Genomic DNA, 17,500 nt, shown 5'->3' on the forward strand with positions numbered 1-17,500 from the left:
TTGGTGCACACTGAGCCCATTAGCTCATCCTCCTGTGCTTTCCTGCTGAGAGTTTGCAGACAAAAGGGTTGGGGAAAGTGGTCATGTTATTTTATTTTTTTATTTTTCCTTTTTTTCCTTTCCTTCGTATTTTCCACATTGTTTCTACATTTTAGTTGCTGACTGTCAAAACCTGTGTGCTATCATGATACGTACAATATAATATTTTCAATACAATATGATATTAGCCTTTTTTTTCAAATAATATCAACTTTAAATGTTATTTGAGGTAAAGTGTGGGATATTATATGTAAAAAATAGGAAATTGAATAAAAATGACTGCACACTGCACAGCATTTAATTCTACCACCGTTTCATCATGTGATTTTAACACTGACTGTTTACCAATAGCATGTACAGTACATGTATGTCAAAAGTGTTGTTTTGCAACTAGTAAGAATAGTAAACGTATTGTTCTGGTTTGTTTTACAACATTAATTGATACTTTATATTCTAATATGCTAATTTATAAGTGAATCAGCCATGTTTGTGTGCTTATGTTTAATGGGTTTTATGTTTACTTCAAGCAAAAAGCATTCAGTTTCCCACTCTACAATCAGCTTTATATTTTTGAATGTTTTTTTGTGTATTTTTGCATGAAAAGACAAATGATAAGCTGTTTGATTGTTAAATGTAATATTGATATTCATATTAATATTATGTAATATTACTATAGCATATTAGGTGAAATAAAACTAAACATTTTTAAATAATATTTAGACATCAGATGAATTCAAGCTCAATACAAATGATACAAAGATCCTTAAAGTACGGAGATGCAAAATCTTACATATAAAAGGGTTTATTGACATTATGAATACATTTAAATACTCTAAATGATACAGTGATGTACATCATGCTCATTTTGCATATCATAACTTTTCATTGCATTAATATTTACACAAGTACTAGAAGAGCTGCAGAGGTTATGGGCATTAGGCAGTCAAAGATCCCATAGAAATGTTTTAGGACAATTTGCATAGTTGGGTATGTCACACAAAACAACAAACAAGGGAGGGAAAAAAAAACAACTGACAGTCAACTGACTTAGTCAAGTCCTTACTGAGATGTTCTATTGAGAGAGGGCGATGGCCTCTTCAGTATGGCCTCCACCGAGAACGACAGCATCTCGCTGGACGAGACCTTGGTCCCGATGGGCGACTTGGCCATGAAGTCTTTGGCGAGCCTGTCTCTGTCGAGCGCCTTGAAGCCGCCGCCGCCGCCGAGCTCCTCCAGGGCGGCGCTCTCGCGGTACTTCCTGGCCGCCTCCTCCAGCAGGTCCTTGCAGCAGGGGCCGCGCAGCTCCCCTCCGCCGCCTCCGCCCCCGCCGCCGCCCGACTTCTCGCTCAGCGTCTGCTGGATGAGCGAGTGGAACGGGTTGAGCTTCATGGAGAGCGTGTGCTTGGCGCTGTGCTTGCTCAGCTTGTTGAGGACGTGCTCATGCGGGTTGTGGTGGTGCTGTGGATGGTGCTGCTGCTGCTGCTGCTGGTGGTGGTGGTGATGGTGGCTAGATGGAGGTGGTGGGGATGTACCCTGGTAGACCTGGCTGAAGCCCCTCTTCGGAGGGGAGAAGGCAGAGCACTCCCTGTGGACCTGGGCGAGACTAGCTTGCTGAATGACCTCCCCACCTCCTCCTCCTCCTCCTCCTCCACCTCCTCCCGTCCTGCTCTGCTGCAGCTCGCTGAGCTCGCTGGCCGCCCGCGACCCCTCCAGCTTGGAGGCCGTCACCGCCGCCGTGTCCTGGCTCTCGGGCGAGTGGCTCTCGGACGCCGCCGCCGCCGCCGACGCCATCATCTTGGGCTCCCAGACGGCGCCCGGCTTGAGGTTCTGCATGGCGGTGGCGTTGAGCAGGCACTGCTGGTAGAGGAGGGCGTCCCCGACGCTGCTCACTCCCCCCGCGCCGCTCCCCACCACGCCACCTCCTCCTCCTCCTCCGCCGCCGGCGCGAGGCCACACCAGGAAGCGCGGCGTGAGCGGGTACTGCCGGTAGGTGGTGGCCACGCTCACGTTGGACGAAATGAGCTCCACGTTGGCGGGCCCGGCGGCGTACTGCACCGACAGGTCCAGGCAGCCGGGCAGGAAGCCGCACAGCTCCTTGGGCGGGGGCGCCAGGCCGGACGAGGCGTGGTGGTCAGCGACAGCCGAGGAGAAGGCCGCCTTGTAGGAGTTGTACTCGGCGGCGTGGACCATGCCCCCGGGCAGGAAGAGGGAGGCGGCGGCGGCCGAGGCGGCCTGGCCGGACTCGAGCAGCTCGCGCTCCTTGTACTCGCGCTCCAGCATGATGCTCTCCAGCTCTTTGTCGGCGAAGGCCCGGCGCTTGCGCATGCGGTCGCTCAGCGGAGGGGGCAGAGTGGGGCCACTGCCGAGGAAGGGGTCAGACTGGACAGGCCTGTAGCCTTTGGGAGATAAACAACAACCACAGTGATGATTAATTATTATGTTTAAACTATTTGAGTATCCAAATGGATTTATACAAGTCATATATCAATAATCAATCAATAATTCATACATCACTGAAACAAATGGCAACTCATTTGCTTCCCACATTTTGCCCAAGTCCATGCAATTAGTTAAATCCTGTCATTCTTCACATTTGCAGGACAATAATATATTTCCCATCTGCAACTTGTTTCATGCAATTGACAAAAAAGAGAAGTTAGCACTTGTGTATCAAACAAAGTATGGCGACGCTTACTGCGTTATCCAGAGAGGAAGAGAAAAGGGAAAGCAATCCAAGAACAGCTGAGAGAGGGAGAAAAGTGGATATTAGATAAAAAAGAGTAAAGAAATGAAAGATGGGACAAGAACAGACAGATGACAGAATTTCGAAGAGATAAAAAAGCAATTAATGGCAGTAGGCAAAATACGCATGCATTTGGTTAAGCGACCTTGCATAATCTTACCTTCAAGAATACTTTTAGCCAGCATGGTCGAAGGTCGAATGTGTCTCTGATAGATAGTGCGTCTTTCTGCTGGTATCTGTTTCCCTGAAATACCCTTTTTATCCTGAAATCAAATAAACACATAGATGATCAATAATTTATTTTTAAAAATGGGATATTCAACCTAACAAGCATTCATTTTCAATCGGCAACACCACATGTATTGGTTAAAGCGGACAAACGGGCCTAAACATCCCGCAACGGTAATAAGAGGTCTACTTTAATATTTTCATATATTTATATTCTGATTCTATGAATTGAAATTTCTTTGCACATTCTTCGATTCAAATTGTCTGCTCAGTGGGTCTACAGTTGTGTCTTAAATTGAGCTGACAGTAACTGGTCGTATTAGGGTTTAGGCCTTTTAAAAACAAAGCACAAATCCATGGGCCTGTACGAGACACGAAGAAATCCTCAGTTTAATGGCATTGGTGTCAAAATATCTTGGGATGCGTTGGTTGATATTTCAGACGAAGACTCGACAGACACTCACCTCTGTCGCTTGCTGTCTTCTGAGCGCCACCTGAGCTGCCATAACACGCTGCCGTTCCACCACGAGCAGACAGTTCGCGCACTGACAGTCCCGCCACCGACAGAATCTCTTGTGGCCCTTGAGGCACGACACCACGCCGTGGTTCCTGCATCGAGCGCATTTCGGGGTCCGACTGAGTTTTCTCTGCTCGCCCGTACCCAGATTGACGTGCCCTGATTTTTCATCGTCTTTGGATCCCGGGTCGTCCTCCCCTGCGCTCGACAGAGTCGCGAATCCCGCTTGATCGTCGCCCTCTGCCTCCAGAGTCTCTACGTCGATTTCATATTCAGCACCGGAGATATCCGTCATATTTGCTCAGAATAATAAACCAAATTTTGATATGGTCGATATCTTCAGGATGCTTTCTTTGTCGCCTGCAATAGCGCAATAATACAATGAATGTTACACAAAATAAGCACGCCGGGCATTATTATCTCACCTTAACATAGTTAAGACATGAACAATGATCACATTGATAGAACAATCAGAAATTGTCTCACAAGTCACACCGACAAATAAACAAAACATCTTAGTCAAAATACTGTATATAATAAAAACCTTACCTGGTAGCGACAATGGTGAAAATGACCAACTGGAATCCGTGTTTGACTGGATAATGATTACAATTTTACGAAAGCAGTTCTGCGTTTGGCTCTGCTTCTGCAGAAGGCCCTATGTATCTTATCGAGTAAGGGACAAATGACACTCACGCTGTGAGATCACAAGCGGATATTTACTAATGCTGTCACTACAATGTGATCAAGGGTTTTCTCTAAGCGAAGCCGTCAGGCACCTCCTCTTGCGCCTCTCCCAGGCTTTCTCCGTGATTGGCTCGTTTTCAGCGCCTTGCTGCTATTGGCCAGAGTCCGAAGCTCTCCCTCAATTGAGTTCTTAATGGAGTGAAGTTACAAATCAAACAATCACAGGAAACTATTAATTAACAGCTCAAAGTCTATAGGAAAGACTTAATGGCAAAGAATATGTCGTAAACTACGTCGTTGTGGTTTTCCTTTCCCTTTCGAAGACACCGAGAATGTTTTATACAAATATGTTTCATTATTAGCCAGGGCTCTCTCTCTACATGACAGACCCGCATTCACTGTATCGCTATGAGCATCATTTTAACAATAAGGGGTATGGGGATATCTACACCCTTGGAGATTACTGTTGCCCTCTAACAGCCTGTAGCCTATGTCCAAAGTGTTTTAACAAACCATTCAAGTAATGAGTAGCCTATTTATTCTACAGTTTAGCTAAATGACAGCTCAAAATTCGATGAGTCGTTTCGACAGCTGATTTGAAACATTTATATTAAATAATAATAATAATTTAATTTAATAATTTAATTGAAAATGTTGATATGTTCAACTCAAACAGACATAGTCAAACATACCTTACGATTCGAAATGTTGCCTTTCATCATCACGATAACGCTGTGCCCAAATTTTATAGCGCGTCTGTAAAATATATTATATATTATGCTACATTATGCAGCCTATACAATATAGGCCTAAACGTTGCAACTATTTACATTATTTGCGAATTGTAAGGGCAGCAAATAACCTAAAAAGGGCTAGATTATAATTAATATGTGGGCATTTATTAACCTAATAAAAGGAAGATGTGGGCTGATGCGTCTTTATTCCAACACACAAACCAGGATTCACAGATAAAGAGATAAGAAAGTTGCCCAAACAAAGCCAGGGAGAAAATCAAGCCGTCAGCATGAGGGACGGTTGCTACACCAAACACAGCTCACATGCCCCAACTGACCCAGCATATGTGACTTTCGACAAAACAAACGGGCCTTACATCAGGCATCCGAGACTGACTTCACTACACCGGACTGTTTGTTTGGGACTCGCGCAAGCTATACTGGAAAGCATTTTCATCGACGGAGAAAATCAATTGGCCCCAATAAAAGAACGTGTCAAAATAAGGCTACCGTTATGGATGGCTGTCCTAAATGTCTATAGCTTTTATGTTAAATATATGTTTAACAGTAGAACGTTTATAAATTTGGAAACGTTATTATTGGCATTTTGGGAATAATTTAATCAAATAGGCAGTTTATCCTAGGGCCTTTTCTATCCCTCCCCATCTAATTCATAGGAAATATTGAAAACAATTCACGGACCTATATGGTGGACACTGAAAAAAAATATTCTGACATTTATGACCGAAGCATCAAAAAACAAACAATGCATTTTTTTCTCCAAGGCCAATGAAATGTGGCTTTTTTAGCGTAGTCTATTGGAACCAGAATAGTCTGCATTGGATCATATTCTGCGGACGAGACCGAACCTATCCGCAGTAACCCCGTTAGACATTGCCAACAGCATGGAGCATATATCCACATTATTTACATTTTAGAGAGTTGGACATATCTCTATCAACCAGGACATGCACTGTGACAATTGCGCAAATGGAAGAACAAATCCATTTATAAGAGTTGAGATTTGCGTTTTATAACCTTTAGCTGCTAAAAGGAATATCTATGAAACTATAAGTAAAGCCTCAGCTTGTCACTCTCAATTGTAGGCCATACAGAAAACTAAACATGAATTCTGCTCCAGAAATAAACGGACGATTGGCTCCGTTGGCAGAATTGTGCGTTCAGCGTCGGCGCGGTGTCAGGAGGACCTGCAGCTTGCCTCGACCAGACTCACATGTGGTGAAGATGTCAGACGTGCAGGTGCAGGTTCGTCACTCGCTCTTCCTCTTAAATTTATTAGCAAGGTTACGGCCAGCTAACCAAACTGCTACCCTGGGTGCTGTTTCCCTATAGCCTAAAGAATGCTTTGATCTTGCGCAGTTATCCTGCTCCCCAAAACAGATCAGATTGCCAAGAAGACCGAAGAAGATGCGAGTGTCTTCATTCATTGACAAGATGTAGGATAAAAACCAGAAATTCAAAAAAACACAAGCTATAGGCTTATGTATAGCCTAACCCTGCATAAAACAAGCTTGCTGGCCGAAACAGGCCACTATCATTTGAACCCAGCGTGGCAGTTTGAGCAAGGTCATTTCGCTTGAAAGATTAAGCTCGTGTCACATTCAATTTGAATGTTTAGTCCATTTTCTTGGGTGGGCCTGTAATTGTTGACTAGGCTACTTTGCGTGTTTTACAAGCACCGCAGTAACGACTTTCCAGGCATGAATGTGGCCTGCGTGGAATTTATTCAAGTTGCAAAAACAATACGCAGCCCTGCTGCTGGGTTGGTTCGCACGGTGTCCCTGTCGTAGGTGACTGGCAGTAAAACGTAATGTGATCCGTGCGGAATCGGCAAAGATCTGTGAGATCGCTAAGGCCCTGTTATGTTAATTAGCATTCAGGAGGCGTGATGGATTGGCAACACGTGCATTCTGTTGAATGCTAAAGCAGCCGTAATTTGTCCTGTCATTTGATGGGCGCTAGAGCTGCATGGTTTGTTGATTTAGCAGAGGCCGTTCACATGCCCACTGCAGGAGCTCTCTTTTGGCTAAGCAAACACTGATGGGCGACTAAACACATTTTCACACCTGCACTTCCTTGTGAAAATAAACGTACAAATTGATGATAATAACAACAACACTAATAATGGTAAACAATAGCAAGCAATAGCACAATAGTCGGCCTTTATTATTATCATCGTTACAAGGCCTATTAATAGCCTATTGTTTTGTTCTAATTATTATTATTCTCCTGGAATATCCTATGTGGCCATTTTCAAATGGTTCATTGGCGATTACATTTAAAATATATGTAAATATGTAAGGACTTAGATGCAGAAATGTCGTTTCGTTTCTAATGCAACTACAGCTAGCAGGAATAGGAAAAAGACATCTTATTTTGGACAGATGCCTTGAAACGATTCCTTCCCAGGCCACGCGGCGGCAACACAGAGCTACAGGAAAAGTCAGTCCTGAACTCGTGCAGCTTTAACAGGTTGAGTATCTCAGTCCCACATTCCTAAATACAAATCAACAATATCAGTACAATTATGGTTAAGATTATGGTTTAAAAGAATAATAATATTCAGTTCCCCATCGTATATGCTATTGTTACCTATTTTGTCTTGAAATGAAATATTTAGTTTCCTAACAAACTGTTATGAAAATGCTAATCATGTACAATTATTTTACTATTAACAGTGTCTTGGAGTGAGAATTAAAGTTATACCATTTAGAGTGGTATTTCTGTAACCCGGTTGCTTTTCTTTAGGACAACGATGATGAGTCGTATTCATCAGAAAGCAAGGCTTTGTGGAATCCTGTTTGTGTATCAAACCCGCCACTAGGTAGAGCCATTTGCTCACATTTCCCCTGCAAGAACTCACTGGGAAAAAAACTGAGGTTATTTCTGGGCTTTTTCTGGCCTTTACCATATAAAACTACCAAATGTTCTCATATTGACATTATACATGTGTATTATTTGTATCTCTATGCATAATATAAAAAGTGTTTTTCCCATGTATTTACTCTCCCTAATTTAGCACATGGCACGATCATTAATGTCATAGAGCTTATAATGGGAGTGATATTCCAATTACATTTTGTTACTACACAAAACAACATCGAATATTTTTAGAGGGGCAGATACATAAGACCCTCCAAACCAACATAAATGACAGAGACAGGTTACAGTGAGGGATTTATTAGTCATACTCTTCTCATGCATAATGACTGGAGTATTTCTACATTTGGAGACCCATTCACATGCAGTGTCAGAGAGATACAGATTTTCACAAACAGACACAATCCATATCATTCACTTTTTGGTCATAGTCATTTCATAGTGTTGATTGTTTTTTTGTATGTGGGGGATTTGTAGTGTATGATTAAGCAAACACTTTTTTAATATTTTTTTTCTCGAAGTAGAGCAACAAAAAAAACATCTCTTTGCACATCGTGGGGGTGAGTGGGTTTGGCTTGTGAGCTCCACTGTCTTGTGTTACCTTGGGGTCCGAGCCAGCCATGTCAGGTCGAAGAGTTCAAGATCCGAGAGTCTGAGGAGTCGGACCGCTCGTCATAGTCCTCGTCAGCGGCGTACAGAGTCTGTTTGGGGACGACGGGGCAGGCGTCCTCGGCGAGGGTCAGCCGATGCTGCTCCTCCGAGGGCCGGGAGGAGGGGGGCGGCGGCGGCGGGGGCGAGGAGAGCACGGGCGAGCCGCGGAACATTCCGGCGTGCGAGGCGGCGGAGAAGGGCGAGATGTAGCCCGAGCGCAGCTGGTACTGCTGCTGCAGCGTCATGGTGTTCCACAGGGTGACGTCGTTGTGCACGAACGGCCCCGCCTGACCCCGGGTCAGCGAGTTGCGCAGCATCAGCGGGTAGCGCGGCGGCTGCGGGTGGAAGGGGTGCTGCAGGGGCATGCCCAGCGGCCCGGGCATCACGCCGCCCACCGAAGCCGACTCGGACGCGAAGCGCAGCGAGTCGGGCACGCGGAAGGCCGAGCCCACCGACCACTTGGACGCGGCGGCGGCAGCGGCGGCCGAAGCCGTGGCCGAGGCGGACGAGGACGAGGTGGAGAACGAGTAGGGCCCCAGCGCGTGCTCGAAGAGCGGCCCGGCGGACGGCAGGACCAGGGCGTCTCCGCCACCGCCTCCGCCGCCGGGCGAGGAGGCCTCGGCCTGCGCCTGGACCTTGTCCGGCTTGAGGGCCGAGCGGCTGGACAGCAGCACCTCGATGGCGCCCACCAGGTCCCCGCCGCAGCCCTTGAGGATGAGCTCCAGCACGGCCGGCTTGTGGCCCGGGAAGATCTTCTTGAGCACCTCCAGCGGCGGCCGGTTGGCCCGCAGGTTGAACGGCAGCGACACCGAGCCCGAGAGGCCCTCGATCAGCAGGCTCTGGTCGCCGGCGTAGCGCGGGCTGTCCGACTTGGGCTCGGGCGGCTCGGCGCCGAGCTTCTGCAGGCCGTAGGGGCTGTCGTCGGGCTGCGGCGTGGTCTCGGCGGGCTCGGGGGTGTAGCACGAGCCAGATTTGGCCTCCTCGGGGGAGCTGGCTTGGTCCTGCTCCTTGTCGCTGGTGGTGCTGCCGTTTTCCCCTCCAGACTGGTCACCTGACACGTCATCACTCAAGTCTGTGGGGAAACAGAAACAGAACTGGTCTCAGTGGCCTACACAAACAAATGACACAGTCAACGCAAGTGCATTGAATTAAGATCAATTACACAGATGAGAGCCACTTAAGAAGTTATTTTATACCGAGAGGATCTCATACTTTGTCATATAATTTGCAATAACAGTTGCAATTCAAATATACTGTCTAATATCTCCAATATCATTTGATGAATGACAATTACAGTAAAACTGATATGGTTTTATAAAGGCCTATCAACTGTCAACTCCTGTGTGATCTACAAACCCTTTCCCCTCTTTCGAGGAAATAGCTGCTAAAACAGTAATTACTGTACTCTTAAAAAAAACAACCGTTACTATGTTGTATGCAATAGGTGGACCCTTTCTTTCTTTCGCCAAACCCAAGACTACTGTAGTAGTAGAAGTTGAAGTAAATAGAAATTGAAAAAAAAAAATACCAGTTCTTCATTACAAATATTTTAAGCTAAGAAAAACTATGGCATTTGTTTTATCAGAAGCACACATGTTTGCATGTGGTGAATACCCTACACTCATTGCTATTCTTTAACCTATGGGTACATTAATTGTATTTCTGAAAATACATGTCGGACAGAGTTAAGTTGTAAGGCTCCACAGACATAGGCTGCCACGGATTTTGCACAACTGCAATTTTAATCCGACAGGCTACTATACAATACAGGCTCATCAAACTTGCATTAATCAAAGGCTCTATAGAAACTACATTCAATAGCCACATTTTGGTTGGAGGCAAACTTGAGTGAAATGATATCAGATAGCTCACCATTTTGTTAATTTTAGGTTACTGTCAAACAATAATAATAATAATTATTATTATTATTGGGCTATTATAATTATTATCACTATTTTTATTTGTATTATTATTATTAGCATTATGTAGTTTGTCATTATCAGGTCGAATTGCTTTGTAATGGAATGTATTTAATATATTTATTGTTTTGGCTGCTCAGATACTCAGCAGTGGGATATAATTATTATCATTAAAGAATAAAGTCAAAATTGCTACAAGATTCAGAGTTTAATAAATATACTAATCGTATGCCTCAATCAGCTAAACAACTCAACCTCTCCCAAACTTACATAACAATTCAAAATAATGTTGGATATTAAAGACTATAAATTGGACTATGATATCAGCAGGTATGTGCCTATATGTAGCTTACAGTTGCCTATGAAAACAAGACATCTTACCAGTAGACCTAGTAGGTTACAGTGACTATTGAAAATGTTAAACAGAAACATTTTGGAAAAGAGCTTAGTTTATGCATAATTTGACAGTGGTTGTTAGTAACGAGTAGCCTAATATCGGCAATAAAATGAAAGTGTCAGTTTTCGGCATTTAGAGTGCAGGCATCAACAACATATTGGAATAACCATCATTTCAGTTGTTGAATTTCAGCAAAAAAGTTCAAAAGATTTAGTCAAAGAAGTTGCTTAAGATGAAGGGTCTCCCCCTTGCTTACCCTTAGCTGGATGTGATGTCCCCGTATCGCTCACCCACCTCAGGTCTATCTCTCCAGAGCGCGGTGGTGCGCCTTGGGTGCCCTCTCCACTCCCGGCCACGGCCATGCCGGGCAGCACTCTCAGCGACTCCGGGATGAGGCTCTCCAAACTCTCGTTCGCCTGCTGCCTGCGGAGCGCCACCTGCGCCGCCATCACCCGCTGCCTCTCGATGATCAGGATGCACTTCTCGCAGGTGCAGTCCTTGAAGCGGCAGTAGCGCTTGTGTCCCTTGAGCCAGGAGAGCACGCCGTGGTTCCGGCAGCGAGCGCACTTGGGCGTCCTCTGAAGGGGCGCTCGGGGCTGCGACACCGGGCCCCCCATGTAGAGGTAGGGCGATCCGTAGCCATTCATTTTCCACGGGTCACACAGGCGCGCTCGCTTCCCCCCGGTGTGGCAGTGGCGCAAGTGCATCTGATAAGGTGCGGGCGAGGGGCAGGAGCGGCTGTTGTCAGCAGCGCAAAAGATCAAGCCCCACTGCTGCTCGCTACACTCGTGATAAGAGGTGTTGACTTTGACTCAGAGATGAGGATCCACCTTTCCCCCCCCTGGCAATAAAGACGTGCATCAGGCGATCTGACACGCTTTAATGGAGCCGAGTAACTCAACGCTATCTTTCGCATCACTGTCACTTTCACGGCAAATCCCACCGACGCACCATCCCTGACTTCTCAAACAGATTACAGAACAGATATTTCGACAAAAAAGAAAAATCTAAAATATTGCTGCTGAGATAAAATGACAAACATCTTAGCAATGCATCTTCAGCCTTATCTAAACAGGCAATGCTTGTCATTTTAAACAACCTGATGTCCTTTCATTGAATTACATATAACCTTCCATGTTATATTTTAACCAATTGTCCCCTGCGTCTTGTAATATGTCAAACCGCAACGAATTAGTTTGGAAGTCTACAGCCAAGAATTTCCTAAAGAATGCAGTGCTGATTGACATGATGGCTGAGCTTTTCTGAAGGCAAAATCACCAGGTAAAGGCTACTTTCGTTTGGCACATGCTGTGAACAAGAATTAGCCAGCAGCTAAATAGCTCACCTCGGTATTTTGCATTTCAATATGTGCTTAACTTATTCCCACAAAGGAATTTTGAAGTCAGGGACTGGCCTATACAATCTGAACACCATTAAACAAAATTGAGTCGGGGCAACCTACTAGGGAGAGTCATAGGGTTTAATGATCAATTTAGCCTATTCCTCTTAACGCATCTGCGAGATGGTAAGCCGAGAGGTCTTGTGAGGAATTTAACCACAAACTCTTCAGTTGTTCAAAGGTGATTTTAACTTTTTTTTTTTCACGCCAAATATTTTAACCACTCCCACGGGCCTACACCCAGCCGGCATAGCCTATAAAACATGAACCATCATTTCCAAACAAAATGCTGAAATTATTTTGTAAAACAAATAAATTAATGAACCTTTCAACATGTGGCATGTCAGCACGTCCTCAAAGGTAAACAATATTTTGGATGCTGCGATGTCCTCTCGCCCCGGAGCCCATTGAAACACAACACCGGACACCCCGGAGTCCCATTTCTGTGCGTAAAAAGGGTTTATTCAAGCACATAATGGGATCCCAGCAGACCGGCTTTGGGAACTGGAGGCCACGGTAAACTTCACCATATGAACTCGGTTTCCAGGGCTATTAAGCTTTTAATTGGAAAATAGCAGAGGAAATTTCAAGGTGACTATAATGCGTTTGCAGTTAGTGCAGGGCGAGTAAATTTGCAGCTATTGAGAGTGGGAGGGCACCACGGTGGTATACAGAGGGGTAACTCACAATAAAATAATTTATACTTTATTTCACTGCTAGTAGTGTTCATAAAACACATGCATAAAATATTTGCCTTGCACAAAATGTGACACACGTATAAAACTAATATAGCTAAATTGTGCCTATTACGGACAAGCAATTTAAGCCAAGTGTTTAATTTTAGATACACCCACCTCCCACCTTCAAACCAATTTCGTTGACGTGATATTAAAAAGTTATTTTCTCTCCATTTACGCAATTTTATTCAGCGATGTCCTAAACAAACATCTCGGTCTATAAACTGCAATGTGCCTTTCTAAGTTATACATTTAAATATATTAAACTATTATCACACACATTATATTTAATACGTAAGATTTTTTTTTTTTATTGCATTCGTTCCTCTGCGTTCTTCTCTTATGGTTTCATTTTTCAGGTGTTGAGGAGACCCCGTGTTTGACCCCATGGAATAAGCCCGTCATTTTACAGTCATTACTTCTGGAGCACATGCGTAGCCTACAAGGTCAGCCTCCAAATGGTTCCATATTAATAATGATCAAATGAAGCATACGCTAAGATATATATTTGATTTAGTTGGTGGGTGAATTCGATTCAAAAGTGGCACCTCAGTATGAACTTTCCTCTGTGAAAAACTTTGATTATTTTCACAATAATAATAACAATAGCCTAATAATAATAATAACAATAATAATAAAACGTCTAAAATTCCGATTATATTTACAGTACCAGCGAACGTATAATTCTATTTCAAGACTGGCAGTCTTTAATTCAAATTCTGTGTGAGGGATAGAAGTATTAGCTAGCCATATGTCCGTCTATAGATTGAGTTAAACAATCCGAGCACAGAATACAACTCAAATTCCATTTCAGAGCGTAAATGGCGATAAGGGAGGCCGTTTATGATTGACATTGAGCGCTGAAGTAAAGAAGCAAAACCATCAGCATCAGACGGTGGTTTATCTGCGGGGGACCCCAACACTGTTTTACTCTGAAGGACAGCACAGTGGCCATAAACGTCCCAGCCCTGAGAATCAAGTACCTATAAAGGAGTGACTGACTAAAACCAACACAGACGACCTATCCTCACGGGCGGATCTGTCTGCCCCCAGTCACACTTAGGCCCACACAAACTGATTTGTACCAGCTCAAGCAATTTAAGATTCAATTTTTCCCCAGATTTTGCTTGAGCAGCTCTAAAAGTAACATTGGATAAATATTTTTAATTTGTTCATTTAATATGATATGTAGTCATATATGAAAGACTTAATAAATTAATCAAAATCACATGTAATAACCAAATGCATCTGCAAAGCCAATTCAAATGCACTCTCACAGTTGTCTTCTCCCCACACTAGATCATCTGCAGCACAGGCCTCAAACCTTTTAAACAATATACAACTCAGAACATATGGAATTAAATATGTTTTAACAGCTACACATTTTAAACCAATGGTGATGATAATTATAGTGATAATAACAACAGGACATACTTGAAGTCAATAATATCTGTCACAAGTGTCACCTACAATATTAAAGACTAAAGTCAGGGGACTAAAGTGGTTCCCTAGAGACCGGTCCCTTCTTCTGGACAATCGAGTGTAAATAAATATCGAATGTGTCCACTGAATAATACTCTATTCAGAGGTGGGTGGGCGTTCCCGCCATTGACTGCTCTGACAGGCAACCAATGGGCTTGCCCGGAGTGAATAATTGCAGGACATCTGTCCTGTGAAACGTCCGGCTAATTCCTCCATGCAGGCAGCGCCGCCAAGGGCATTCAGATCGGCGGGGCCTGAGCTGGATCTCTGAGCTCAGACACACCCACCCACAGCAGAGCTGTGAGAACTAGGAGAGCCCTGCGTGGAGCTCTGGGCTTCACTTAAACACACTTCTAGAACATGTCTGTCCTCGTGTGGATAAGAACCAACGGCCTCAAATTCAAATCCCCATGACACAAGGATGATGAGCAGAAGTATTATTATATGTGGGAAAACACACACACACACACACACACACACACACATTCTATCACGTATCTGGCATCTGTCGGTAAGATACCACCACTTTGCTGATCTCATCAATTTAACCCCCTTGCCATGGAGTTTTCCAAAACACTTCAGCTATCATCTAATTCCTGTTCCTTCAGTTGTCATTAAAAACGCTTTAGCTTTTTAGTGAATTTAAAGTTGAGATAAAAGGGAAGATACAACATTACTCAACTTATAATGCTTTAGTGTAAAAACAGGCTAATTTTGGACACAGCTAATAAGGTTGATAGGGGCTATCAAATACTACTAGAAAATAAGCTCTTGATAAGTTACACCCTTGCTGATGCTGCAGACAGTACTAGTTGTTAATGTGTACAGTGATTTTCTTATTCTGTGTGCAATCAGCAAATTTCTGTTTATCTCCACACGTTCTACAGAATATTGTGTGGGGCAGAAATGCAGAAAGGAGTTGGAATTTAGACCATATAATGATCATGTCAGGGTACAAAGCATATCAGCATAATTGCAAGAGGTGCCATACAGTTCTTGATTGTGAGATGTTATTTCAATGTTACTGCAAGACACTGCGTGAACACACTGGACTCCACCACTTTTGCCACCATGGGCCCTACCACTTCCACTACAATCAAGGACTCAGTGGAAGTGACACAAGACAGAGCCTCCCTGTGTGTGTGTGTGTGTTTGTGTGTATGTCTTTGTGTTAAAGTGTGCGCACGTGTGTGTATGTGCGTGTGTCTACCATTATTCAAATGTGTGCAGGACGGGCCACAGCTTTATCTATCACAGGACGTCGGAGTGATTGATGGCGCAATAGCAGCTCAAGGAAAACAAATCCGCCAACACTTTCTCCCTGGCAGTGTACACAGGCTCAGAGCAGCAACAGAAGGACACGGCCGCATGGCGAGCCACCCCCCCCACCCCTGACAACCGTGATGAAATGGCCTTCCTTAACTAAACTCGTAAAGCACACGGCAATAAAACTCAATCTTCTGTAAAATCCAATTAAGTCATTATCTGACTGATTGTATCTTTAATTGAAAACAGAAGTGACAGTAAATTTCTGTGATATATCAGGATCAATCGATACCGCCGTACGATCCAGTCTCAAGAAGTGATTTATAATGTCAAAGCCATATAGGTAACTCCACATTCTTCTCTCTAAAACCACTGGGGGATGAAATTAAGAGTAAAGTGCGTTTAATAAAAAAACAAGATGCTCACGTTATTGATTACAACAGATGGGGGCCAAATCAAATGAATGTTTTCAAAGAGCACAGCAAAGAAAATACAAGTAATTTCCCTTTTGTGTTTTATACTTTTGTCTTGAGCGTGTTGCAGCTACAGTACGTCCTCATCATGAATATTTATTCCCTAAGAACCTGTAGTCACATTACCACACAGACATCAATGATGCGTTTTAGTGCTATTTTATTAAAACACAACTACAACATTTTTTTTTGCAACAGATAGAATTCAGTTTTAATCCCTATAACCTTTACTAATAAAACAGTACATATTCAACATAGCCTAACCAAAAAAAGGGCTGATTTGTTAAGTTATTAAAAGATACACCTACAAGTGTGCTTGAGAAAATCAAAGTAAAAAATGTTCCACTGAAAGTGCTTTTACAAATTACAGAACTACTTACGTACATGGTAAGACGTAAAAATATTGGAAGCTGATAGAATGTCATCATTACGTACATAAAGTAGCACATGAATCTAACCTTGAAAGTATGACTAAAATTGAAGAACATTACAGAACATTAACACTTCTTTTTTTAAGAAAGCTTGAAGCTTCAGTACATGACTTTTGGTCAGCAGGTTATGGCATGATTTCAAAACAGCAAACCAGCTATGATACAGAAATATGGTAAGCTCTTCTGAACATTTAAAACAATTATACACTTTCGGGAGTGTATTGAAATAAGAAAAAAAAAATCAGACGGATAGTTGTAGATCGTACAACAGAAAGTTGAAATGATCCTGGTATCACAATGTAATGTGACTGGAGATGAAATGGAAACGGGAATGGACTGTAAACTGAAAAATTGAGTTACAATTTGTTTCTATATATTTTTTGTTTGCATCCAGTTTTGCTTCAGGGCCACATTTGTACATTTGTATAGGAATTCACCAGAGGTTGATACACAAGACACTCTGGCGAAACACTCCTACTGTCATTGGAGTTAACAGTCTTAGTTCACTTCATGTTTCAAATTTCATTCAAGTTTTATGTAAACAAGGTGACAAATATCTCGTATGGATATGGTAGGTGAAGCTAAAAAGAACACAACATAATAGAAAATAAAAGGAAGCAAAGGGAAAACACAAGCTGAGAGGAAGTTGGCACAGTAACTTGAGCGAGTGTGTGTGTGAGTGTGTGTGTGTGTGCAAGGAAGCTCAAGGCTCCTCGGAGGCAGATGCCGCTGCATATCATCCAGGTGAAAATGATGCTGTCCGCCGCTCGCCATAAATAAGAGCCGCACTCGTTGGGCGGAGATCGAGTAGAGAGAGAGGCATAATTCATGTCTCAATGTCTCATTTTCTCAAGCCTCCTTGGAGACTAACCTACGCTGCCATTTCGGTATAAACA

At 43.4% G+C, this 17,500-nt stretch overlaps 3 protein-coding genes across 3 annotated transcripts in view; all 3 read right to left on the reverse strand.

Moving 5' to 3' along the window:
• Positions 1 to 351: 351 nt before the first annotated feature.
• Positions 352 to 4,238, reverse strand: dmrt2a (doublesex and mab-3 related transcription factor 2a). The gene is made up of 4 exons (XM_062543296.1): positions 4,077 to 4,238; positions 3,475 to 3,887; positions 2,943 to 3,045; positions 352 to 2,435 (listed from the first exon to the last, which is right to left on the reverse strand). Exons 2-4 carry the CDS (start codon positions 3,820 to 3,822, stop codon positions 1,099 to 1,101), a joined length of 1,788 nt encoding a protein of 595 aa, XP_062399280.1. The 5' UTR covers positions 3,823 to 3,887; positions 4,077 to 4,238; the 3' UTR covers positions 352 to 1,098.
• A 3,972-nt stretch (positions 4,239 to 8,210) lies between these two features.
• Positions 8,211 to 11,464, reverse strand: dmrt3a (doublesex and mab-3 related transcription factor 3a). Its single transcript, XM_062543298.1, has 2 exons — positions 11,073 to 11,464; positions 8,211 to 9,572 (listed from the first exon to the last, which is right to left on the reverse strand). The coding sequence occupies exons 1-2, from the start codon at positions 11,461 to 11,463 to the stop codon at positions 8,473 to 8,475; spliced, it is 1,491 nt and encodes a 496-aa protein (XP_062399282.1). The 5' UTR covers position 11,464; the 3' UTR covers positions 8,211 to 8,472.
• A 4,912-nt stretch (positions 11,465 to 16,376) lies between these two features.
• The window catches only part of dmrt1 (doublesex and mab-3 related transcription factor 1), a 27,067-nt gene continuing 25,943 nt past the window's right edge, over positions 16,377 to 17,500 (reverse strand). Inside the window, exon 5 of the mRNA XM_062543299.1 lies at positions 16,377 to 17,500. This exon is cut by the window's right edge and continues 743 nt beyond it. The gene's annotated coding sequence lies outside the window, so the exon portion shown is untranslated.

This window comes from Sardina pilchardus, chromosome 8 (genome assembly GCF_963854185.1).
Source record: "Sardina pilchardus chromosome 8, fSarPil1.1, whole genome shotgun sequence".
Classification (NCBI taxonomy): Eukaryota; Metazoa; Chordata; class Actinopteri; order Clupeiformes; family Clupeidae; genus Sardina; species Sardina pilchardus.

Coding starts and splice junctions, on each gene's coding strand:
- dmrt2a (XM_062543296.1), bottom strand. CDS start 3,822: ATGACGGATATCTCCGGTGCTGAATATGAAATCGACGTAGAGACTCTG. Junction 3,046..3,474: donor GAAGACAGCAAGCGACAGAG/GTGAGTGTCTGT, acceptor ATTTGATTTCAG/GATAAAAAGGGTATTTCAGG. Junction 2,436..2,942: donor GGCTAAAAGTATTCTTGAAG/GTAAGATTATGC, acceptor TATCTCCCAAAG/GCTACAGGCCTGTCCAGTCT.
- dmrt3a (XM_062543298.1), bottom strand. CDS start 11,463: ATGAATGGCTACGGATCGCCCTACCTCTACATGGGGGGCCCGGTGTCG. Junction 9,573..11,072: donor GACATCACATCCAGCTAAGG/GTAAGCAAGGGG, acceptor GTTTCCCCACAG/ACTTGAGTGATGACGTGTCA.